A 27,179-nucleotide genomic window follows, 5' to 3' on the forward strand; every position below is an offset into this window, starting at 1 on the left:
GTTGTGCTTACTTAATGTACCAATGCAGTGTGATATTCAGCAGTTAGCTAAATTACAGTAAATCACCTATTTAGAAAAGTTTTTGTCTTAGCTCTTCATGCTAAAGGTGCTAAAGGCAGTAAAACGATAATGACCCATAATGCCAGAAATATAAAAATGTGTTTCCTCTTGGAATTAATGGCTGTACTGTTGTAATAGGCAAGCTGTTCCCTGTTCCTAGCTGCTTCCTTACAGCAGTGTCTGGGAGTATATTAAACGGTAGCTTATTTCTGAACTGCTGAGTAACAGCCCTCAAAGAAAAGTGCTTGTTGATGGAGAGCGGAGCTGAGTTGAGACTGGAGAATGGTGTTCCTATAGAGCTGCATGAGTGGGCGCACCTCTGTGTGCCATGGAGGCCAGCTCCACTGGACAGGTTCTATAGCAATACTCATGGGTGAGGGAGGTAAAAATGTGGGTGTCTCAAGGGTTTGCCTAGGCTGGGAGCTAGAAGTCCCCTGGTACATAGCTTCTCTTATTTCCTCATCCCCCACTGCAGAGCAGCTTTGGTGCCACCCCAAAGACTAGGTAGATGGGAGGATTGCTCTCCTTTTCCTCATTGTGTTTTTCCCAGCCTCTAACCAAGGTGCTTGGGGTATGCATTGGGCTGTGGATTCACCGGTAATTTGGGAGTTTAATTGTAATTGTTTGTGACAACACTTCATACAAGATTGAAAGACACACTGAAGCATGGCTGGTAAAAATGAGATCTTAATTTTATAAGGCTTCATTGCAGCACTCTGCTATTCCAGCTTTACCCACATTTGAGGGCGAGTTGCAGTTTTTGTGGATTACAAAGCAAGCATTTTAGCAATGCAATGCTTAGTGAGCATGTACTGTGTTACTTCTTGTTTGGCATCATCTGAATCCTTGGTGCTATACTGAGGAACACACAATGCCTGCCCCTCAGAGAAACTCTGATGAGTCAGCTCTGCCTCCTTTGCACTGAATTACTATGCGCAAGCGAGGTACTACCCAAAGTGAGTAATTAAGCCAGAACCAGACCTACACTCTAATATATTAAAAAATTACAGCTTCTCATATCATGAATGCAGAATAAAATCAATATTACTTTCTAAGCTTGGCTATGCTAGTGCTTCTCCGCCATCCTGTTCTTGGCCATTCTCATCCCACTCGTTGCATTTCTATTCATCTTCTCTGTTGTGTTTGTCTCCCACCAGACTTTCCCTAGTTCCTTTTTCTGTTGCTTTAAATTTCCTCTTTTTTGTACTTTGCCTCATTCTAGCTTCGTTTTCTCTCAATCTAATTTCCCGGCTCCCAAAATCAGTCAGTGGGAGCTGTGGTTGCTCTGTGCCTTGCAGGATTGGGCCTTTTGGTAGGGCATTATAGCATGCGCTGGTCACAGACAGAGCAGCCTCTTCACCTCAGCCTGTCGTACTTGCTATTTCCCATCACTCAGAAAACATTGTTTTGACTGGAACTCCCAACCCGCCACAATTTACATTCCATGTGTGCGTGTTCAGATGTCCAGGTGAATTGTTTGGCTGGATGATTGGCTGTTTTTAATCTGTAAGCCTATTGCAGACTCAGTGCTTGCAGACTGCTTTATCACCTCAGTGGTTTGTTGAGAGAGGGCCTGGTTACCTAATGAATACAAATGGGTACTTCAGTCAGACACCCCATTGCTATGCCACACGCAGCATTTCTAGGTACAAAGTTTGCAGGTTCTATTGCTGTTGTGACAATAAAATGTTATTCTTTAGCATAAGAGCAGAAATGCAATTCTTCCCACGGGGTGTTAAATACTCCCCCACAATGCACAGAGGCTACAGTGATCCCTTGGAAAGTTGCATCCCGCACTGTGGTGTTGTGAATGGCTACTGGATCTGTGTAGCCTTGGGTTTACTGCCTCCATCCTGTCCCTTTTCCTCATCCTGTCCTCAGGCCTTCTATGCACTGAGGTGCAAGGACCTTGGTACCCTGTGCATGAGATTTCTGAATCCCACCTTCCCCCAGTGGATGGTAACTGCACTGCTTCTGGGGTCCCTGTGTCTGTTAAGGCAGTGTGGCAGGATTTGAGCCTGAAAATAACATAAATAGAAATTTCAGTGGGAAAGAGGGAAGTAAAATATTTTTCTCTCATTCAAATCCATTATGTGAGTCATTTATTAATTCCCAACGAATATTAATACAATCTGTGTCTCAAACACTATCTTACAGTCATACATCCTGGCTGTTAGCTTGTTTGATTGTAAATGCTAACCAGGTAAGCCTGATTAACACTTGACTGGGACAACATCAGGGAAGTCCCAGGTAGGGGTAGGAATTGGCAGTGGGATTCAGCAGATGGAACCTTCCTGCTGCCATAGCGCTGAGCCACACCTCCCTTCCCCCCAGCATCTGGGTATTAAGGGTCATTGCACTGCAGGAAGTGTTGTCTTTCAGATGCAATATAAACCCAAGGTCCTGACTGCCTGTGGTCATTAAAGATACTATGGCACCTATCAGGAAGAGAACGGATGTTAATATTGGTGTCTTGGCTCAATTCCAACTCAAGTAATTACATTCTTCCTATCGGAAAAGTTTTGTTCCAGTTAGAATTTGATACAGTATTTTCACTTCCTGTGAAGCTCAGTGGATTCGTTGAGAGAATCCTGTAAGTCTATCAGATATTAAGTATCAGCTAGTTAATATGGCTAACATTAGTGGAAGTGGGATCTGTTGCAAATGTGCTCGTTCATGTGAGCTGCAATGGTGGGAAATAACACAAGATACCTTATCTTCTTCCGATGGTCCAACAACATTAGGTATGCCCAGTGAACAGCTAAATCACAGCAGGTTACATTGCCTACTCCAGAATAACTTCAGCCCTGAGAAAGCTGAGTCAAGCTGCTCTCATAGGGCAGTCTACAGCCTACTCTGTTGACCTTGTCTAATTGTTATTGTCTTGAGATGTCATTTTTTCTTTGAGTGATTTTTTATTAGACCGCTAATTATAGAGTATTGTCTACCACAGACTGAACATGTCCTAACAGTTCCAATATGACCTTCTGGTTTTTCACTGTAACGTCTGAAAAGTTAGTACATGACGATTTTAGAATTTCTGTTTTTATGTCTTTCGATCATTTGCTGTGTTTGCTGAAGTTTGAAAAGGTAGCAAAAGGCTACATTATTTTATATTTATCTGGATGAAATTCTTATTGCTCTGTATCATTGAACAAATAGTTATGCTCTCTCGAGACAAACAATGTAATAAGATAATTCTTCTCAAAAGGTTATCAGTCTCTCATGCATCTTGTGTTATGATCTCTGAGCTATAATGTTGGATGTTATTACTGTACCAGTTTAATATTGATGGAATGGTTGTACAAGCACAATATTTCAACAGAGGTCAGTTATTCGGGTGCCCAACTTGAGACATCAGTTCTGATTCACAGACATTCTGATTCGCTCAGCATTTTTTGAAAATAAGGCCCCTTTAGGATGTGTTGGAATTCTGAAAATGGAGGCACCCAAAATCACTACTCTCTTATGAAAATTTGGGCCACAGTACAGTGTACTACCCCTTTAAGTGGGAGCTCTGTGTGTTATATTGGTTCACACTAGTGGAGAGGAAGCAGGATGTGCTGCAATAGAGTAGAGAGCTGACAGAGTCCTGGGTAACCATTCTCTCTCTCTCTCTCATACACACACACACACACACACAAACTGTCGCTGACAAGTGATATCATGTATTGGTTACCCACAACTCTTTCAGGTTTGAAGTTAAAATCCACTTAATTTCAAAGAAATATTGATACCTATTTAGTATGGTTGCCATAAAAAGTAAATGTAATCAGAGAGTGTCATCGTTTAGATTGCATGTGACCCCTGGGTGTGCTTGGTTATGTCCAAAGGGCATTCAGAAGCACAGATGTCCTTTTAACTATTGCCTTGTAAAACATACATTACATTGTGTTGGCATAATGATTTCTTTCATTAGTTTCTCTGCATTTCTCATTGTGTTCTTCTGCGGAATTGTTCTGGCTGGTGGCTAAAAAGGGCACAGAATATTGGGCCTTGTAAGCTGGCAGAAGTCCATAATAAACTGTGTAATGAGTTAGAAGGTGTTAAATGATTCTCAGTAGACACTATCTTTGCAGACAGGCTCTTTTGGCAGATGATTTGAAGGGGGGCTCTGGAAGAACAAATCATTAAACTGATATAAGTCCATCCAGTCAATTGGTATCCTCATAAAACATTCACTTAGGTGCAGGCAGTCCCTAAAATGATATTAATTTAAGCCTTTGGTGGTGGTGGTGGTGGTGGTTGTTCAAGAATATATACGTTGCTCTCCATTTGTATACAGCTCACTCTGTTTATTTTTTTAATCAAGGGCCAATTCCTGGGCCTTGTCTACACTTAAGTTTTACCAGTGTAGCCGTGTGTCACCAGATTTGCCTATTACTTTGGGGTATGCTCATTTATTAGGGTTACTCTTCCGGGGGTTGGGGATTCTGTAATACTATCCATGTACTGCTTGTGTCACTTGTGCTCTTCTTCTCCCTGCTGCAAGTTCCCTACCAATGGAGCTATCCTGCAGGACCTAGGTTCCCCAGGGCTGGGTTCTTCCAGCCCCAGAATCAAACAGATGCACACAAACACACATTAACAGAGCACGTCTGAGAAGACCAGGTTAATCAGCACTCCCAAGCTGACCGCTTATATGTCCCTGGACTCAACAGGCAAAGTCAAACAGCACCTCCAAGCTGTCTCCCTCATATGCCAGGGACACCACACCAAAATAGAGCATGCCTAAGCAGGCTGGGTCAAGCAGCACATTCAATCTGCCACCCTTATATGCCCCTGGACTCAGCAGGCTGAGTTGAGCAGCGCTTCCAAGCTGCCACTTCATATGTCCCAGGTTCAGCACTTCTCTATCCCCACTTTCACGTTACAATTGTTTTGGTAGTAACCTACTTGATGAGCAAACCCCACAGGTTTTTTGAGCACTGCAGGGATCATTAGCTTAGGTATGAGGAGTGTTGCTGGAGCGAGAGAGAGAGCGAGCGAGAGAGAAGCAACCAGCTTAACCATGAAAGTTATTTATTGCCAGGTATAACCATACAAGGGGAGCCAGACAAAACAGTGATAATATTAAATCTAACTTAAATTTGATTACAAAAGTCAGGTTTAGAAAATTATAACTGATCACACAGGTCAGGGTCAAAGGCTGTACCTAGAGAGAGAGAGAGAGAGAGAGATGGGTTCTCACCACTCCGTGATGCTTGAATTGATCCAGGTTCCCAGGTGGTGGTGGTGGTGGTAGCTGAGGGTCCATAGTGCTGGACAGAGGCAGAGCCCCCAGCACGATCAGTCAGGAGAAGATGAAGTCCCAATGGAACTTACGCAGATTTTGGATCCAGGCATCAGAGCACTTACTTGAGCATGTGTAAGTCTTTCTTCTGATCAGCTTTGGTTCAAACAGAGGCTAGGGAGGGGGGTCAGACAGGCTGGGTACTGCACCCTGGTTCCCCAAGAACGCAGAGCTGATGGGTAACACATGTCAGTTAGGGGTCTGATTTTTTTTATTTTATTTTTTTAACCAAGAAAGCTTTACCAGTAAAAGCCCCAGTGTAGCTGGTATAACTGTACTCATACTAGTATAGCTTCAACTGGTGAGAGGAACCAATTTAAGCTATATAGTATAAGCATTTGTATACCAATATAACTTCATCCACACTAGTTGGTCTTGCCACTTTAACTATACTGGTATTACTATACCAGCAAAACCTTCCTATTGTAGGCAAGGCCCGACCCTTTTTACTCATGCAAGGAGTTCGATGGATTCAGTGGGACTACATGCAGGTGTAAGATTAGCAAAATCTGTTTTATATGTTTGTTGAATCTAGGAGAGGTAATGATGGTGAAAAAAACACCCCCCTGAGCGCTGCAAGATACAGCGCTGTAAAGCACCAATGTAAACAGTGCGGCAGCGCTGGGAGCATGGCTCCCAGTGCTGCAAGCTAAACCCCATGAGGATGTGGAGTACGTGCAGCGCTGGGAGAGCTCTCTCCCAGCGCTGGCGCTGCGACCACACTCGCACTTCAAAGTGCTGCCGCGGCAGCGCTTTGAGGTTTCAAGTGTAGCCATGCCCTAAGCAACTTAGGCACTTAAATCCCCTTGAAATAAATTTAATTCAGCAGGATAGGTGCTTTTGGAAATCCTAGTGGGTGCCTATCTGTATCTGTACCTGTAGGCTTCTAAATACCTTTGATAATCTGGTTTAAGGCCCTTTTGAAAATTTTACTCCAAGTCCTTGTATAGGACCCAATCTTGCTCCATTGAAGTCAATGGGAGTTTGACTATTGACTTTACTGCAGCAGGATCTGGCCCCTGTTGTGTCCAACAAGTAGAAGCTTCATGTAAGGTTATGCACAATCCATCTGCACTGGGTAGCGGAACATCTCAAGTCCTGTGTGCTCCCTGTCCCTTATTTTCAAGTGTAGAGGGTGAATAAAAGAGGCAAGGTGTGGGCAGAAGATAGCCATGTCTGAGGAGGCAGGGACTTCAGAAGGATACTCAGCCTGCTGCTAAGCCTAAGTCCTGCTTCCTGCCACACTCACTGATGCAGAATTGGGTTCTGTGGGATTGTCTGGTCTTCATGTCATTTTACTTTTTACCTTATGCCGATACTCTCAGTACTTCATGCCTGTACTATGTAGGGTCAACCCGTAAGGTTATTTCTGAGCACTTTTGTTATCATCAATAACTGAGAAATGTGAATTTTTTTTTTTAGAAATTCTTTCAAACAATCAGATTCCTGGAAGTTGGAAGAGAGGGAGGAGTAATTGGAATGACCTAAACTTCCGACTGCCAGAAGCTGAAACTGGCTGACAGGGGAAGAATCACTCAAAATTGCCCTGTTCTGTTCATTTCCTCTGAAGCATCTAGCACTGGTTGGAAGACAGGATACTGGACTAGATGGATCATTGGTCTGACCCCCTATGGCCATTCTTATGTTCTAACTCTGCTGTTCAAGAAATCCATTATATAGTGGAATAAACAACATTATGCCTAAAAATTGCAATTTTCAGCAATATTTACACTGAATAGCAGCCACACCGAAAGGCAGATATAAACAATGAGATTCAGTGATGATCTTTATCAACTGTAGCGACAGCTATTAATCAGATTGCAAATCCTCATCGGCTCGCTGGGCAGAATTCATTAGAGACAAAGATTGCTGTGTTGCTTTTGTCTTTGATTGAGGTACGTCCCATTAAAGTGAATAGTCTTTTACCAGAACAAATCACACATTTCAAAACAAGAACCTGGGCATATTATTCACTGATTCGTTTGATGACTAAGATAACATGACAAGAAGACTAGTTAAACCTTATTGTGTTTTGCCTGGAATACAGTGCAGATCAATTTGTTCTTCCTTTAAGCAAACCAATTTTCTGTTCATTAAATCGGACCCTTTATCGATGACCTGTTTTGAATATAATAGCAGGATATAGAGCCTTGACAAATGAATGCTGGTTTTCTCTTTTTAAAATGTGTTTTAGTAATGCTAGAAACACATAGAAGAGATTAACACAAGATTTTAAGCTTGTTAAACTTTTAGGGAAATTTTTTTTATCACTTAGCTGTGAAGATTTACGGTTCATTAAAGCATTTTGTTTTCATTAGGGTAAGTGTAACCAGGGAAAAAAGGAATAATAAAAGTTTAGTAGAGATTTCATTAGGGTAAGCAATATAATTCTTGTCAGTTTGTGTTATGGTCTGAGAAATAAGTACTAATTATTAATAAACCAACAGACCCATTTGATTGATTAATAGACTTCACCTGTGTGTTCAAGGGCACTGAGGTCCTGGAACAGCCTTCCCAGGGGAACAGTGGGGGCAAAACATCTAACTGGCTTCAAGACTGAGCTTGATAAGTTTATGGAAGGGATGGTGTGATGAGACTGCCTACAATGGCATGTAGCCGATCTGTGACAGCTAGCAGCAAATATCTCCAGTGGCCGGTGATGGGACACTAGATAGAGAGTGCTCTGAGTTCCTACAGAGAATTCTTTCCCAGGTGTCTGACTGGTGGGTCTTGCCCACATGCTCAGGGTCTAACTGCTTGCCATATTTGGGGTTGGAAAGGAATTTTCTCCTGATCAGATTGGCAGAGACCCTGCGGGTTTTTCACTTCCTCTGCAGCATGGGGTACCGGTCACTTGCAGATTTAAACTCATGTAAATGGTGAATTCTCTGTAACTTGAAGTCTTTAAACCATGATTTGAAGACTTCAGTAACTCAGTTGGATGTTACAGATTTATGACAGCAGTGGATGGGTGAGCTTCTGTGGCCTGCAATATGCAGGAGGTCAGACTAAATGATCATGATGGTCCCTTCTGACCTTAAAGTCTCTGAGTCAATCTTCCAGTTGGGGGTCAAGCTTTAATAACCAATTTACTTAATTAGAAAATATCCTAATACTTTGAATAGAGTATCTAACCACACTTAAAGTTGGCCTGTTGTATATTGAATATAATATATAATTGGAAGATCTCACATGTTGCTTACATAACACGTTGGCTAATATCTGTGTGACTAAATAGCCAATCTTCTTAATAAAGCAACAGAGAGCCCTGTGGCACCTTTAAGACGAACAAATGTATTGGAGCATAAGCTTTCGTGGGTGAATACCCACTTCGTCAGATGAAAGCCTATGCTCCAATACATCTGTTCGTCTTAAAGGTGTCACAGGACTCTCTGTTGCTTTTTACAGATCCAGACTAACACGGCTACCCCTCTGAGATCTGTCTGAATAGTTACCACTGTTTTCCAAATGCCTGTGACAATGAAACATGAGACTATTGGTTTTTTTAAAAAATAATTATCAGGAATTTGGGAAGAATTGCGCTGTTAAATTTTCATTTATTGTCAGTTGTATCCCTTAGAAGAAGCTGAGGCCTGGGGTGCATACACATAGCTGCCATGGATTCCATACAAGGCAGACTTTGGCACAGCTGTCTTTCCTAGGTTCTACTATAGCACCTATCATCTTGTGCAAGTTCCAGTGAAGTCAGTGAATGGAATCCCATTGATTTAGGGGGAACCCTACGAGCTGCATATGCCCATTACTTAGGCATTTACCAATATGGAAAAGCTATCCATGTTAGACTGTTGGTACCCCCTTTTGTTTCAGCCCAAACAAGAAAAATACATTTCAAGTGTGTGCTACAGAGATTTGTGGAAATTACACTTGACAATACAAAATGAGTAAACTAAAGGAATGTAAAGCAAAGCATACAAGTCTATAAATAAGATGTCACAGCCCTAGTTTATCTTTCGTGAATCTTGCACCTTTTCAATTCTTTTTTATTGTGGTATTGATGATGAAAATGGCTGGGGTACATGTTTGTTCTCTAGGCAGCTGATGGGGATTCATGCACTGATAAGAGATTAATTTTTTCTACTTTATTACCTGTAAATGGGTCATAAGACTTCTTATCTTCTACACTGTACCAATTATATTGCAATGGTATTTTATTCAAATAGAGGTAATGGGTTGCATGCAAATATAGAAATATGTTAAGCAATGTTACTTGTACTAATAATGTTGTACAGTTAAACAATACCTTCTATCCAGAATAGAGGTGCATAGAGCAGATGGCTTTTGGATTTGGATTAGATTTAGGTTAAAATTTGAGGCCAGAATAAGACTAGAGTTTAGATTCAGGTTTGGATTTGACAGTCTTGGGATCTTGTGAGCTGTTCTCGTAAGATTTTGCCCCAAGCTGGTAGAATTCTCATGAGACTACCTGATCACATTGGGCTGAAATCTCTTAAATGCAGCTGCATCCAAAACAAAAAGAGGGTCCACTTGGCTCAGGCTAAGGTTTAAATTAGTGAAAGGAGAAGGTGAGAGAACAATCAGCTCCCTTCCTCCCCAAGCTAATCAATGAGTGGCTAGAAACTCTGAAGGGGAGAGGCACCTCTGCATCCCCTCAGCATGTATTCTCCTCCCCATTCAACTGGGACTGTCCCAGTCACTGCTGGCCCAATCAATTTTCCCACCTGTTGAGACAGGTGTGTGGCATTTTAAGACAGGAAATGAAGAATTACTTCCCTAATTGGAACTAGAAGGGGGAATTTAAGCAGCTAAAATTTAATAGCTCAAGTTCTTAATTCAGCTAGGTCTGAAAAGTGTCGTGTGATCTTTTAATGACAAAGTGGTCAGGACCTCAGTTTTAGGTTTTATTTGAAAGGCACTGTCTCCAGCAGCAGGCTCTTATGGAGTGCAAGGACATTACTGACTCTAGAGAAGAGATCCACCTTCAAACACCCCTTTGTGCAGTGCCATGATTTTTTCCCAGTGTTCTCCCATCAAAGTACTGATTGAGCCCAACCCTCATCTAAAGGACCCTCGCAAACCTCACCACCTTCCTGTCATTGCTTTGACCTGGCTTTCTGTAAGATAAACATACAGTGCTCTCCCTCTTGCTCTGTACATGTGTATGTGTATATAATTTAAAAAATCTGAACGAAACACACTCTCTTGCACACACTTCTCCACCAGAGAGAGGATGAGAGAACAGAAACTTCACAGATGTTAGTAATGTCACTTAGTGCACTTTTGGAAGGAACTCAGAGACAACAGTCATGAGTGGGTTTTAAAAACCTGTATAGAATAGATTAGAATAAGTGTGGTATAAGAACAATAAATAGAATAGAAAACAACAGTTCTTTTTAGCACAAATCCATAGTAGTTCTATGTAAATAAGCAACTTCACTGGCTAAAATCTGTCCAATTTCCTTTATGTTCTTTTTTCTTTTTCCTGCAGATAAAGAATTCATTTATAGAAACCAGAATGGCTCTGTGATCCTGCGGAATGTTGAAACAAACAATTCAATGGTATTAATAGAAAACAAAAAAATAGTAAGTATCTTTGTAATAAGCAGGATAATTTCACAGTTTTCTTGCATTCAGGTCAATAAAGTAGAAAATGACATTTAATTTTCAACTTCATGTATTTCCAAGCAGAATATTATGGACTAAGCAACTACAGATAATGTGAAATGGATTCTGTGCTTTCTTTGTTAAACCAGAAGCTCAGTTTTCATCTGTGTGCAGAAAACTCTCTACTACATGTATTTGAAACAAACCTTGCATATCATATGTCATTGAAAGAGAAATACCTTAGGCTTTTACACAGTTACTTTACAGAACATTGCAATTATGTATTTATAATTTGCTTTACACTGCTAGGACTTATTCCTCCTCTTCCCCCCCTCCCCCGCTGCCCACACACAGAGAGCACAAATATTTCTTCAAACACTTGGGAGATGCTGATTTCATTTGAACTGTAATGAAATTATAAAAAGAAATTTTGATTAAAACATCTAGAGCAATGTAATGGGGTTACTGCATATTGGGTTACAGGGAACAATTGAATGGGTTATTGGAATACGGTGTTAGTAAGGGGTTCCTGTAGTAAGCTGAGAGAACCGATTGACATGTAAGACAGAATTGTATCTATGCAGCAGATAATGAAAAAGTTTTGTAACATTAAATCATATACCAAATAAACTCAGAGTGATGACGAAACTAACATGTTAAATACCAGAACATTACCAACGTTTGCTGTAAAAATGAATAGATCAAGTTAGTAAAAGTCAATTGCCTGTCATAAAAAGTACTCTTGTATTTACACTAGTAATGAAATATGAGCCTCATTGTCTTTCTAAAATTAATGCTCATGCATTTGAGCTGAAGACATTCTGGATGAGAAGCTAATACTGCAAATTAATAGCGTACATCACTCCACTATAGACAAGAGATCCCTATCACTTTGGACGACCTGTTCGGCCTATCTCATCTCTGTAGTGCACTCTGGTTCAGATCATTCCCACATAATTGTATCCATCAAGGGGACACCAGAGGCATTTAAACACCTCAGTCAGGAACATGATACAAATGCCTATCTAGACTGGGGTGAAAGGTGCAGAAGACCTCAAAACCCAGTACTGAATTGGAGAGAGCAGAGCTGAATATCAGTGGTATATTGCCTCCTCCTCTGATGCTGTGAAAGCCCTTCTGGAGATATAGCCCTGATAGAATTAACTCTTCTAGTCATTCATCCCCTCCTGCTGAGTTTTCGAGGCCAGGCAACGATGAAGGGAGACAGCAGCAATTCTCTAGATGAAGTTGCCTTGGAAGGCAGAAAGCAAGGTGGTTTGCGGGATATTGCTGAGGGTCTGATTCTCTGCGCAGATGCCTGAGTCCTTTGTTAATGCACCTAGATATGTAGAATTTCTCCCTTTTGCTGCACCCGAATCCCTTCAGAAAAGACTATGTAGCAGAAAACAGAAAAGGACGCAGAGGTTACAGTGGACAAGACGCTGGATATGAGTCAACAGTGTGCCCTTGTTGCCAAGAAGGCTAATGGCATTTTGGGCTGTGTAAGTAGGGGCATTGCCAGCAGATCGAGGGATGTGATCATTCACCTCTATTCAACATTGGTGAGACCTCATCTGGAGTATCAGTTTTGGGCCCGATACAACAAGAAGGATGTGGAAAAATTGGAAAGAATTCAGCGGAAGGCAACAAAAATTATTAGGGGGCTGGAGCACATGACTTATGAGGAGAGGCTGAGGGAACTGGGAATGTTTAGTCTGCAGAATAGAAGAATGAGGGGGAGGGATTTGACAGCTGCTTTCAACTGCTTGAAAGAGGGTTCCAAAGAGGATGGATCTAGACTGTTCTCTGTGGTACCAGATGACAGAACACGGAGTAATGGTCTCAAGTTGCAGTAGGGGAGGTTTAGGTTGGACATTAGGAAAAACTCTTTCACTAGGAGGGTGGTGAAGCACTGGAATGGATTACCTGGGGAGGTGGTGGAATCTCCTTCCTTGGAGGTTTTTAAGGTCAGGCTTGACAAAGCCCTGGCTGGGATGATTTAGTTGGGGATTGGTCCTGCTTTGAGCACGGAGTTGAACTAGATGACCTCCTGAGATCCCTTCCAACCCTGATATTCTATGATTCTTTGAAAGCCTGCTGCCTCAAAGCTAAGTGTTTATTACCTAACTTTGACCCCGTATATTGGAGGGATTGGGCCTTCTCTTACCCATATACACCATGCTCCCAATGCTAAGCCATTTTGCTCTAAGTTGCACTGACTGAAAACATCCATCAAGAGGCCATTTTGCCAGCCAACAATCACATTCCCATATGCAGGGGAATCCTCACATGGCTGGTAGAGCTTCTTTTTTGCTTACTCTGCAAGGTTGGAATGGTGCAAAGCACTGTCAAAGAATCCACTGCCCTTTGACAGCAAACTTCTGTTCTTCCAAGTTTTGGTGCAGTCAAAGGTTCTTCTCCTTCCAAGATCCCAGAAATATGTCTGGTCACAAAAGCAAAACAAAGCTTAGATAGATTTAACATAATTGTCCAACAACTGTTAAAAAGAGCTCTGGAAATAGTGGACTGAATTTTGCCATCCAGTCCTCCCCCCCACCTCCCCCAAAAAAACTAAACCAAAACAAAAAAACAACAGAAACAAAAAACAACCTACAAGAAAGCCTTGTTCAGAAACCTCTTTGGCTTCAAGAAAATACTAAAACCACATTTCATATTGACTTCACGCTGCAGTAATCTCATTTTCCTCATACATAGTTCTAGCAGTGTCAGTGTTTTAACTATGCCTAAAAGATCTGTCTAAAAGCAATACTGAAGTACTGTCTTCAAGCTTTTTATCATTGTGCTATATCCAGCTTTAAAGGTCACATGTTTTCATTTTACCTTCACACCTTGCTATGCCTCTGAGGCTGTACTGTTTTACCATAACTTTGTCCACAAGCAGATGCTGCATAGCTAATTACATCAATGACTGATTCCCTGGCACCTTTACACAGACATGCACATTCTGTTGAACCACAGAAATTCATGTCAGGGAGCTAAAAAGGGGAGAATAAATCAACCACATCTGCCTTCGAGCACATACCACTAGTGTCCTGATGTATATTTTAGACCTGTGAAATAAGGGTCTGGTCATGGTTTTCATATTTTCAGCTTGCAAGAAAGCCCATAGTCATCCAGCTATTTCTTTGTTTAGTAGTTCAGCTCTATAATACAGTAAATATTCATACTTTCCTCCTAGGAACCCCCCATGTTTTTTTCCCTATTCATTTCCCACCAGCCTCAAAGGCCACATGCTGAGATGCCTCTCTTCCCTGGCAATGACTGTTGAATGGAAGTTTCTCCAGAACCTATCCATTGTGCTTTATGGGTCAGTGCAGAGCATTGTCACACGGTATATGCTTCCTCTAATATGGCCTAAAAGCACCATCAGCCCGTGAACAGACTGAGTCTCGTTTTCATCCATTCTCTGCATGACAGCACCACGTGCTGGATCTAGACCAGCAGGCTGCCTCTGTTGAATACTTTCTGCCAATTGTATATACAACAATTGTTCCTATAACTGCTTTATACTGTTTTTCCCACGGAGAGCATCAGCTGTGCTCTATGTAGAGGAGTAGACAATTTCCTTTAATAGCTGACTTTTCTTAGCTGAATTTGAGAGTTTTATTTTCTATGGCTTCAAATAGCCTTTCACTGTCTGCTCTTTATTCCATTGGTTCTTAGTTTTTGGACATACCATAAAAGAAAGATAGTCTGCAGACTAACCCTCCTTCCAACTCCCCAGTCCCCTACTACTTTGTTTTCCCCCCAAAAAAAATTTAATTCTGCAGATCACCAACGTGGGTTCTCCAGCCCAATTGATGGCAGTCCATGGACCTGCTATAGAACCCCTGCTCTAACTTATTCGGATGTTACAATAACACTATGACTTACCTTACCATCAAGAGTTATTGTGTGCAGGACCTCACACAATATTCTGAATGTGTCCTCCTTTGTTTGGTGCTAGAAGATCTTCTTCTCTGTTACATTGGACCTGGTCTCCAAAAACTGCAGAGCTGTATTCACTTTCTCTTTACTGCTCTTCGTGCCCTATGCTGGAGGTTTTAGATCTGTTCTTTGGGGAAGAGCCTTTTCTCATGTGCTGTTTTATCATATAGCCGCTGAAGGAACATCTCATTTTTGGTGGTTTTTCCTTTGTCTCACTACCTTAAACTGTACGGTATAAGAATCGTATCTGCCTATGCTTCTAGACTGCCTAGTTTGTCATGGATTTTATTATCCATCTTATTTACATTGACTTATTCCTTCAATCCCATCCACCCACTTCTTTCATCCTAGTCTTGTGTCAGAGCAACTTTTATTGTCTTGGCACAGATTCCTTCCTTCGCATTATTAATATATCAGCAAACAAAATCTGTCTTCATGCTGACAGTGTTGCCTGGCACACTCCTACAGGCACCCCTCCAGTCTAAACCGCTTTCACTGCTCGCTGCCCTCTGCCTTTGGATAGCTCGTCTGATTCTTAATGCACTCAAACCTGCTCACTGACCCTGTGAAGGACTTCTTTGTGTGATACCGTCTGCTTGCACTATGTCCAAGATCCTACTTCATTGTGTTTCTTGATAATCTCTCAAAAAATTCCGTCCAATTTGTTATGTGGAAGAAAAGGATTTAAAAGCAAGATGATGAAAGGCATATTAGAGTGACCTCTCTTTGGCCTTGGCGGTGTTGGAGCTGGCACTGCATATTAAAACCACAGAGGAAAGGGGAAGGGAGATCTGCACTAGACAAATTAGAAGCAGAGGAGAGATGAGACATTGCCAGACAAGTATCTGGAGCAGCTGTATATTAATGGTAATGCAAGGGCTAATTTTAGGCACAGCCCTCAGGAAAGGCTGACGCATAAATTACATCACGCCAGAACCAATCTTGGGAGACATGGTGACTCAGAGAGCCCTGTGAGGAACAATCCCTGCCCTGATTCTGCCTTGCTCTCTCTAGGGGTGGGTGGTGATAGTGCTTTATGGTTGGCCTGTACCAGCAGTGATTTACTATTCTCCCACCCCTATTTGGTGGCTCAAATACCTCGGTCAGTGACTGGGGAGAATTGGGTGGAACCAAGGCTTCTCCCATGTCCCATTGCTTCTCATTCACTTCCTGCCCTTCAGCTACAGGAAGAAGTAAACAAATAAGTAGGCCTGTTTACTCCTGTGCTGTCAGGCCCAAGATAGTCTGCACAGGCATGCAAGGGGTGTTCTTACTCCATGGGCAGGCACAGCCCAAGTCACACTGTAGCTTTTATGCAGAGTATTGGGCATGTCCCAGGTATAGAAGATGCAGGGGTCACTGCCTCAGGAGCTTACACACTGAGGAGAAGACAACAACACAGGCTCAGGCACTGAGGGGAAGAGAAGAACAGAGTCCTCTCCAGTTTTTACTATCCTGTGTTTTCTGTCCTCATGCTAACATGCATTCACACCTAGTTCCCACCTCATCAGCTTTTTGCATAGGACTACACCTATGTGGCACTGTAGATGGACGTTAGTATGAGGGAAGGAAATGAGTAGGGGAGAAAAACACGTGAGCGAGACATAGTGCTGAGTCTCCATGGGGTGTGCAGGTCTAAGGGGACATGCACAGCTGTGTATGAGCTGTTCACCTTTTTATCAAGACAAGGTAGGATTTACAAGTGTCTTCTAAAAAAGTGAAGTCAGACAGTACTTCCCTCCCTCCCCCCATGACGAGCATGAAAATAGTTTGACATACATATGCAGCTTTAGAACTATAAAATCACTTGTATTTTAACATCTGATTATTTTTTTTAGGTCTCTTTAAAGGCCATTCGCTATGAAGTGTCACCTGATCGGGAGTATGCGCTTTACGCATTTGACGTTGAACCCGTAAGTACATAGATTTCATCAGCAAAATACAATTAATCACTTTTCCCACTTTCATTCTGATACAGTATTTAACTTCATTCATCATTATAGAACAAAGACAGAATGAAAAGCCCCTCACTGCCATAAAATATATTCTCTAAGTGTGTGTCACTGCAATCTAATAGAGGGGAAAGGTATAAATAACACCATGGGGTAACACTGTCAATGCCAGAGGTTTATACAGTTTGGGAGGGAGATTGTAAGGACACGTCTTTGCTACAAGGATTTCTGTTCCCCTTTAGTGTAATTCTTTTCCATGACTCCTTCCTCGCTCACACCATACATTTCTTCCTAAGAGCAAAAAGCAACTGTCAGTATCTCCCACAGCTGAAATAATACATTAATTATAGTGTCACTGTTCCCAGTGCTGCAGTTAAGGTTGAGCTATCGCTTTCATTATAAAGCCCTTTTTTCAGAGATTTATACATAAGTCATCCATAAAAATTCACCTCTGGCAACTACTAAGTTTTAGATTAGGGCTATTTTTATTTTTTTTATTAAGTTACAAGGAGAAAAACTGTAGCTTGGTTACTTTTAATGATCATTAAATAAGAGGAAACGAGACATTGCCTGGCTCCGGATGCTCTTTTTGGGCTTCCATAATGTTTTGTTTTCCTTGTAAACCTTCTATGTATAAAATCTGAAGATTCTGAATGATGAGTGTGTGGTCCTATCTTGGGATGCTATAAACTGCACAAGTTTTGCTTTCAGAGTTTACAGTAGCACCAGAAACTCTCAGTGGAAATCATTCACTCTGCCTGTTGTGGAGGGGTTGTTGTTTTTTCCTGTATAATGACATAATTACCCAAAGGACCAGCACATTTCTGCTGCTTTAGTAGAGGTTGTAGTCCCGATTCTCATTTTACTTACTCCAATATCTTCACTGGAGTTATTCCTAATTCCCAGTGGGGTAAAGAACAGAAGAGTCATGCCTGGTGCTGTTAGATAAAGGTCAGGTAAAATTATGGTGTCACCTTTGAGGGTGATTTTTAAAGCAGGGGTCTCAAACTCAAATGACCACGAGGGCTGCATGAGGACTAGTGCCTTGGCCCGAGGGTCACATCACTGACACCCATCCCTTCCTGCCCCCGGCCCCGCCCCCGCCCCCACTCTACTCCTTCCATGAGGCCCCACCCCTGCCCTGCCTCTTCCTGCCCCTTCCCTGCCCCCATTCCAACCCCTTCCCTGAAGTCCTCACCCCAACTCTGCCCCCTCCCTGCCCCCAGGGGGCGCAGGAGGGGTGTGGGGTGTGATGGGGGCTCAGGGCAGGGAGTTGTGGTGCAGGAGGTGTGCAGGGTATGGCAGGGGGCTCAGGGCAGGAAGTTGTGGGGTGGGGTGCAGGAGGCGTGCAGGGTATGGCAGGGGGTTGGGGTGCAGGGTGCGGCAGTGGGGTCAGGGCAGGGAGTTGGGATGTGGGGTGCAGGAGGGGTGAGGGATACAGCAGGGGTTTGAGGTGCAGGGTGTGGCAGGGGGCTCAGAGCAGGGAGCTGGGGTGCAGGAGGGTGTGGGATGTGGCAGGGGGCCATGTTTAGACCTCTGTTTTAAAGGCTGCTTGGTGTGGGAGGCTACCTGCTAGAAAATGGTCCTTAGTGCAGATTTCACTGTATGCTGCTTTAAAACCCATCTTGACGTACATTTCCCCAGAAGGTTAGCACAGTTCAGAGTGAGCCGTTCCAGACTTTGGAAGGGAATGCAACTTTCTTAAATTAAAAAATACTGACAAATACTGAAAACTGCCTAATGCTACACTTACCCAAGCAAGCAGAATATGCTCCTAAGAATCCCCTGACCAGTGTCTCTGATAATTATGACAGACATGGAGGAAAGGAGTGGATTAGATACTGCCAGTAAAAATGCTGGGCCCACATTGTCCGCTTCTGGGGTTAAACAGGACAAAAAAGCTCAGAGGGAGAAAACTCCCAAGATGTGTCTCAGTTTTCTCCAAATTCTTCTGAGAGTGAGGGTGGGGTTTGTATCCCTGCATAAGAAGCAAAAAAGCCAACAGATCCCTATTTCCCTGAAATCTACGCAGACCTCAGAAGATATACAAGAGGCCAGGATCATTTTACACAGTAGCTCTGCGACTCTACACCAGTTCAAGGGCCCTTGCGGATCAAACCAGGTTCCCTGTTTTCAGCAGAATTCCTGTTGCAAGGGAGAGGCCAGGTGTGTTCCTTCCACTGGCCCCTCCCCTCTCCACACTTGCAATCTCAGATCCATGAAGGGTTCTCAATAGGCTCCCGGGAAGGAGTTTGACAGTGGTGTGGAGATGGAGAACCCTTCCCAGGGATGGATGGATGGATGGACGGAGGACTCTGTCCACATGCAGAAGTAAGAAGCACCATCTCTTCATGATTTGCTCTTCCTCCTGATGCCTTATGCCATCAGAAGAGAAAAATGGTAGGTTTAAGGATGGAGAGTCATGCTTTGCAAAGATGTCAGAGTGTTTCACACTTGTGATTTTACAGCCATTTGTGTGTAATCTGTATCTCTGCCTTGGTCCCTCTTTACAAACCTGGGCACTTAAGTTAGGATGCTCCTTTCTAAATCTGAATGTTCAAATGAGTTTTTAGGCATCACAAGCAGTTATTTGGGCGTCTAAGTGCTGATCTGCATTCCCAGCTGTGACATGAGGCCCCCAACCTTGTAAATTGTTCTCTACAATGTGGTCATATATGAGATTATTATAGCAATAGTTTCCTATTCAAGAGTATTTGTCGTTCAGTGGAAACATCCAGTTCTTAAAGGGAGCTGCACTGGTTCCTTATTTTGCATCCTGAAAGATTATTGAATTTTGCTGTTATCATAGAATATCAGAGTTGGAAGGGACCTCAGGAGGTCATCTAGTCCAACCCCCTGCTCAAAGCAGGACCTAATTCCCAACTAAATCATCCCAGCCAAGACTTGGTCAAGTCTGACTTTAAAAACCTCTAAGAAGGGAGATTCCACTCCCTAAGTGACCCATTCCAGTGCTTCACCACCCTCCTACTGAAAAAGTTTTTCCTAAAATCCAACCTAAACCTCTCCCACTGCAACTTGAGATCATTACTCCGTGTTCTGTCATCTGGTACCACTGAGAACAGTCTAGATCCATCCTCTTTGGAACTCCTTTTCAAGTAGTTGAAAGCAGCAAATCCCTCCTCATTCTTCTCTTCTGCAGACTAAACAATCCCAGTTCCCTCAGCCTCTCCTCATAAGTCATGTGCTCCAGCCCCCTAATCATTTTTGTTGCCCTCCGCTGGATTCTTTCCAATTTTTCCACATCTTCCTTGTAGTGTGGGGCCCAAAACTGGACACAGTATTCCAGATGAGGCCTCACCAATGCCGAATAGAGGGGAATTTTGCAGCGTTAATTGATTTAACCCTGCACCCGTCCACACGACAAAGCCATTTTTGTTGACTTAAAGGGCTCTTAAAATTGATTTCTGTACTCCTCCCTCGACAAAGGGATTAGCGCTGAAATCAACATTGCCAGGTCGAATTTGGGGTAGTGTGGACACAATTCGATGGTATTGGCCTCCAGGAGCTATCCCAGAGTACTCCATTGTGACCGCTCTGGACAGCACTTTGAACTCAGATGCATTAGCCAGGTACACAGGAAAAGCCCCGGGAACTTTTGAAATTCATTTCCTGTTTGGCCAGTGTGGCGAACTCAGCAGCACTCAGCAGCACAGGTGACCATGCAGTCCCCCCAGAATCTTTCTACGTCCCCCGTATCATCTCCGTCCCTGAGGTTATTGCAGATTAGAAGGTGAAAAAAACCGCACTCGCAGTGACGTTTTCCGAGCTCATGTAGTCCTCCAACACTGATAGGGCACAGCGTAATGCATGGAGGCATTCAGTGGCAGAGGCCAGGAAAGAACTGTTTGCTTAATGGCAAAAGTATCGTGCCTCACTAACAATCCTGCCCGAGCCAGATCGCTATGTCAGCCTTGGACGGGGGCATGACTGCTTTGTGAGCAGGAAAGCCATAGATATAGTCATTGCATTAGGTAGCTTCTGTAGCTAGAAAAAACATTCCTGTGCATTCGGCAAAGTCTTTGGCAAAAAAAGAGAAGCCCCGTAGTGTAGTGGTTATCACGTTCACCTTACACACGAAAGCTGTGTAGTGTAGTAGTTATCACATTCACCTAACACACGAAACATCTCTGGTTCAAAACCAGGCAGAAACCAGTCACTGTTCCTTTTTCTGACTCCCCTCTTGCATTTTTAGTCTTAGAACAGACTGCGCTGTGAAATTTTACTTTGAATTATATCAATTATGAGTTAAATAATATGGAAGCTCTCTCTCAGTTATAGTCCTGGCTTCCTTATCCTTTCAGCTGTTCTGGTTAGGGGTGGGGGGAAATTTTCATGAAGCCTTTTATAGGGACTAATGCTATCTAGGACTCTGAAATAATCTTAACGTGGCCCATAGAGTGCAATCCTTCATTCTGGATTTGTCATTCCACAAGTTGAACTGCTCCTTACTACTGTCCAGGCTTCATAAACCATGGGAGCAAGGGGCAGGCTGGGGTAGGTGCGACCACGTGGTAATGCCAGCTGGGAGAGCAGCCTGAGGCAGAAGCCTCCAGCTCGCATGATATTCCAGGCAGGACTAAATTTCCATGAGATGAAACTTAATAAGAGAATGACCTGGAGTCACTCCCATTCGGTGCTCTAAGAGGAGGATAGGCGTGTCTGTCCAGGTACCCCTGATTTACCTCACTGAGGTCTGCCAGCTGAGCGGGGCTGAGCGAGACCCCGGCTGGCAGGAGCCAGCTGACGGAGCCCCAGACTGGCAGCGGGCTGAGCCGCTAACCCCGCTGCTGGTCTGGGGCTCCGTCCGCTGACCCGCTCAGCCTGCTGCCTGGCTGGGGTTCCAATCATCCAAGCAGGCAGCAGGCTGAGCAGATCCGGTGGACGGGACCCCAGAAAAAAGGCGTGAAACAATTGTCTGTTGTTGCTTTCACGAGGGGGCAGAGGGGGCTGACGACATGTACCCAGAAAGACCTGCGACAAAGTTTTTGTCCCATCAGGCATTGGGAGCTCAACCCAGATTTCCAGTGGGCGGTGGAGACTGCGGGAACTGTGAGATAGCTACCCACAGTGCAACGCTCCGGAAGTCGACGCTAGCCTCGGTACTGTGGACGCACTCTGCCGAGTTAATGTTCTTAATGGTCTTAAGAGGGGACACACACAATCAACTGTATAAAATCAATTTCTGAAAAATGAACTTCTATACATTTGACCTAATTTCGTAGTGTAGACATAGTGGAGTGAAAACTAAAGTGGAATACTTGACATGTATTTCTGGTTGAGACGTTTGAATGACAGACATGGGAACCATTGTCTGTATATTTGGATATAGATATTATGGTTGGTCAGATTGCATCAGTTTCCATTGTAATACTGTTTTTGGTTGCTCATGTTTTTGAATCTTTCACCTTTGAGGCTACAGTTTTGTATATATGCTTTCAGTGTAGAGATTTTTATTTTTAAGTTTGGGCAAAAAAGGTTTTCACTTTTCTCATTCTGTAAAAAAAAATTAAAATTTTTTTTGCAACTTTAACAATGCTAGAGTCAAAATGGCTGGGATTTAAAAGTTAGAATTTGACATGGAAAAGGTCACCATTGTGCCTGTTTTATTCTAGACGAGATTGGTTTTGCATTGACCAGCTTACGGGAAGACTGGGCAGAATTTGATTTTTTATTTGTTGATAATTTCAACAGATCATATCTATGTGTATTTGTAAGCATTTTTTTTTATTTTTATTGATTTAAGTTTTCTCCATTGCAGGAAGGTAGGAAGGTCACAGAATGGGGATGGGTGGGGGTAAGTGTCAGACAATAATTATTTAATGACCATAGATGTTGAGATTCAAAAAGATAAAAGCTTTATAACTGTTAAAACACAAATTGTCAACATCACATCAAAATATACAAAGTAAATATCCTTAAATGAAACTAAGAAGTTCTCAAGCAGCACGTATCTTACTTTGCCTATCTATAAATTTTAATTATTATTCATGGAAATATTTTTTCATCTGTTTGTTTATGTGCAGTGAAATCTATGTTTATCGACATTTACAGACAAAAATCTAATCCTTCCAAGCCTGCTTGTTAGAATTGCAAAATAGTTCTGAGCATGCTCAGTAGATTTTATTCTGCTTGCTTAGTAAGTGCTCAGCTAAGGAAATGTACGCAGCTAAGTTAACTTTATAATTAGAGTCATCACCTGGGACCATGACTGAATCAAGGTGCACAGGGCAGAACCTTGACTTCATCCCCTGCACTCCATCTGAGGTTGTAAATGAGCAGGGATAAAGCCAGGGCAGTAGTACACCTTGTGAGATGCACAGAGGCTGAGTTAAAGGTACACTGGACCAGATCCTCAACCCTGGTTAAGTCCTCTTGGTACTGATCCAGTTTAAAGCTGCCTCAGTCGGGCAGCCAGTATTGTGTTGTAATACGACAGGAGCAGAGTTATGTCTCCAATTTCCTGACTCTTGAGCACTTAACCTTGCAATCTCAGTGCAGCTTTTTGTATAGGATAAAAGTAATATACTTGCTAGAGATGGGAGGAGCAGGTGGTGTTTGTATCCTGGATTAAATTTAGGTTAGAGTTTGGATGTTTTAGCACCAAAATTTCAAACCACCACCATTTGTAACTGTGGCATTATTTCGCCCAGAAAAGCCCCTTTGCATTTGGGTCTGACTTGGAACTAAAACTGTAGGATGTCAGTCAGGTGATCAGATGCAAAGGCCTTAGCCCCCTGGAATTCAATGGGGTTTGGCTAGAAGGGGATATACTCATTAGCATGCTGGCTTTTCTTTGAGGTTCCTCTTTTTTAAAATGTGCCTGGATTCTAGCCACGAAGTTCAGAGCCTCCAAAATGCATAGGCATATGATGTTTGTGCTGTAGCACGTTGATGTTAAATACATCAAATCTCAAGGTCAGCTCAGCAGATTTATGCCCTGGCGGGAGGCCATACTTGGCCCATGGGTGTCAGGAAAGGGCACTCTTTTTCACCATTTCTTTCTGCATGTGGTCTGCCCCCACTTGCCAGCTGTACTCCCGGAACACATTCCTGAAGAGCTGACACTGCAGTCTCTTGAACTGACCCTGCTCCATTCAAGTTGGGCATGTGCCACTCATGCAAGTTATAATGATTTGAACTTCTGCAATGCCTGTCTTCAGAGAACCTCAAAGGGTCCTGCTGGGTTTTGATTTCCACTCGAATTGCATGCCCAGAATGTTTGTGGATAATATAGCTTTTAGTGACTGAATTTTAAAATATCCTGGCAGCTTTTCTGTATTCTGTCCCATAGCCATAGCTTTTTGGATATAAAGAATAATAATTAAAAAAAAATAAACCATAGTCTTGTGCAAGTTCTTCTGGTAATCTGAATAACCAGTGGAGTTTGTGTAATTGGTAATAAAAGAAATAGAGGAAAGTAAATGAGGAGAAAAGTTGTTTTGCTGAGTGACACAGTGAGATATTAAATAGAGAATTCTTAATTGCTTTTGTTATGAATGGCTATTATTGTAATGAGGCGGCAAGGGAAAAAAATTGCCCAGATCCTTTTTAAAGCTATTTGTTCTTCATTTCCAATTTAGCAGTCCATTACAGTGTGTGAGCTAGTTAAGAACAATTATATCCAGGAAATCCAAGCTGATTTATATGGACCAAACTACTAGAGTTTTCTGCACAACAATTGGGACTTAGGGACTTTTATGGCTGGTACAACAGGCACTATTACTTATTTTGCAGCTAAAGCAGTTCATTTTATATTGCTGAAAACTAAAAAGAATTAATCATTGTTGTAATTAGAGCTGGTCCCACTGTTGAGAATAGTTTATTTGGTGAATTAAGCCTTTTGTTCTGTTTTCAAGTTGTCATAGAGCCCATGATCATTTACAAAGTTTTTGTTTGTATCTTTAATGTAGCATTTCATGACAAAAAGTTTGTGAACAAATGCCAGCTCCTACAGGCTACTCACAAACTGTTGCACTTAGTTATTTACTGTTTGGAATTGACTATGTAAATAGCTTTACTGGCCACATGGTATTCCTTCTGTGGAGCCATGACTGACCAAAGCACATAAGCACATGCTGAACTTCAAGCACAAGCAGCCTTCAGCACGTGCTTTGCTCATTCTGGGCCTAGATGATTTAATTTTTGTATAAACTACTTCTCTGTCCACCCAGAAATAAAACTGGGCCGTTTTGCTATTCAATGAATTTTGTTTCTCGATTAAATAACTCTCAGCTTTGGGTCTAGAACTTGTGAAAAATTGTGCCAACACCACCTCACTCACATGAATATTTTCCAGGCCTAGATTTGTGTTTTTGACTCCAATCACACACTTATCCTAATTTAAATAGACATTTAAAAATTAATAAAATAATAACAATATATTTGTTGCCTTCAAAGCACTAATATGGAAGATGGATTCTCCTGTTGCATTGGAGGATGTGTGTTAAGCTAGTGCTGACTTGAGTTCTGGGTTTGTTTTTATGGCTTCTGATATGGGAAGCGAGTCCAATCTGGGACTTGAAAATGGGATTGCACGTCTTGCAAATGTAGTCATTGTTGGGGGGTGGGTTTAAGGCGTTGGCCTTACGAAATGCTTTCTTCTTCTGCAGACACCTCACACACCTCTCCTCAAAAGTGTCTGGGTCTGTGTGGCGGGGCGACAACTCACCGGTGTGGCGCCTTCTGTTGGGTGTCTCGGGAATTAGCTCTTCCAGCCCAGAGCACCCTCTGCAGGCCGGTGTCTCACCTGCTGCTGGCCCCCATGTCCCTCACAGACCCCGGTGCCCTTTACGTCAGTTTTGCCCCCAACAGTAACCCACAATCTGGGTCTCCCATCCAGGAAAATCCCCAGCCCTCTAAACCCACCTTCTCTCAGTGGCTACTGCCAGGCATCATCTAGCCCCCGCTCCCTGGGGACGACTGCAGTCTGTAAACCACTCATCATCAGCAAGCAGGTTAGGGCCTGCTGCCTTTGCCTATCTCTGGGCTTGCTCCCCTGCAGCTCAGGTACCTTTTTGGCCTTTTTTTAGCAGGCCTGGGTTTTACTAGGCTGGAGCTCCCTCTGCCCTTCCTCAGCACTGCTCCACCTCAGGTACCCTTCTCACCTCCCAGGCAGCCAGGTCCTTCTCTCTCAGAAAGCTATAGAGAGAGTATGTTAGCCTCTGGCCCTCAGTCCTCTTATAGGGCCAGCTGTGGCCTGATTGGGGTGTGGCCCCATCTGTGGCTGCTTCCCCCAATCAGCCTAGCTTTTCCCCACCACAACCCTCTCCAGGGCTGCTTTAACCCCTTCAGGGCCGGGGCGGGGTGACCACCCCACTACAGTCTGTCCAGTGCAACAGGTTCCCAGGTTCTAATTTCTATCTTTTGTGCTCTTCATGGCCTTCAAGGTGTCTTTATATCTGAGAATGGGTTGACCCTTAGTGTGGGTTCTTGTGCTCACTTGGCTATAAAGCACCTCTTTCAGTATATGGGAGATCTCCATGCGGACTCCATGTCTGACCCAGCGAAGCTAAGCCCTGATGAGCACACTCTTGATGCCAGGGATTTGGCACCTCTCAAGGACTTCAGTATGGGGGATCCTGTGCTGCCACTTGGTGTTGCAGGTGGATCTTAGGCAGCGAGGATGGATGCTCTCCAGCTGTTCAATGTGGCGTTGGTAGAGCGTCCATGTTTTGCAGCCATAGAGAACTGAGGTGAGCACAACAGCAAGGTAGATTTTTATCTTGTTTCAGAGGCAAACTCCACGTTCCCTCCAGGGCCTGGCCTTTGCTAGGCACTGAGTGATCTCATCATCCAACAGGGTGTTACTGCAAAGTATGCTACCCATGTAGAAGAATTTCCTGACCTATTTAATGGGTGTGTTGTCAGCTTGTGATGCTGGTAGCCTGGTCCTGACTAGTGCATGACCTCCATCTTTTTCAGGCTGACTGTGAAACCAAAGCATTTTGAGGCATAGCCAAAGTGGTCCATGATAAATTGATTGTCTTTGAGCATGTGTGCAATGAGGACAGAGTCATCAGCAAACAGGAGCTCTCTTAGTAGCTGTTCATTACCTTAGTGTGGGCCCAGAGTCACTGTAGATTGAACAGATGCCCATCCAGTCTGAACCAGATGTATACACCTCTGTCAAAGTCCTTGAATGCAAATAAAAGCATGGCAAAAAAGACAATGACAAAGAGGACTGGAGTCATTATGCATCCTTGTTCAGTGCCATTAGTGATAGAGAAGGCTTCTGATGAGTTACCACACTCCATCACCCTGGCTATCATGCCATTGTGAAATGAGTGGATGATAGCACTCGTCTTCTTTGCACAGCCAAATTT

General features: G+C 43.1%; 1 protein-coding gene across 5 annotated transcripts in view; it reads left to right on the plus strand.

The window, feature by feature from the left end:
• DPP6 (dipeptidyl peptidase like 6) overlaps positions 1-27,179 on the plus strand; it is a 792,069-nt gene that overhangs the window by 502,502 nt on the left and 262,388 nt on the right. For all 5 annotated transcript variants that reach the window (XM_050940410.1, XM_050940409.1, XM_050940406.1 and 2 more), the window contains 2 exons: positions 10,821-10,915; positions 16,723-16,797. In XM_050940410.1, the coding sequence (XP_050796367.1) occupies positions 10,821-10,915; positions 16,723-16,797 (170 nt within the window). The remainder of the gene's footprint in view (positions 1-10,820; positions 10,916-16,722; positions 16,798-27,179) is intronic.

This window comes from Gopherus flavomarginatus, chromosome 2, assembly GCF_025201925.1.
Source record: "Gopherus flavomarginatus isolate rGopFla2 chromosome 2, rGopFla2.mat.asm, whole genome shotgun sequence".
Lineage (NCBI taxonomy): Eukaryota > Metazoa > Chordata > Testudines > Testudinidae > Gopherus > Gopherus flavomarginatus.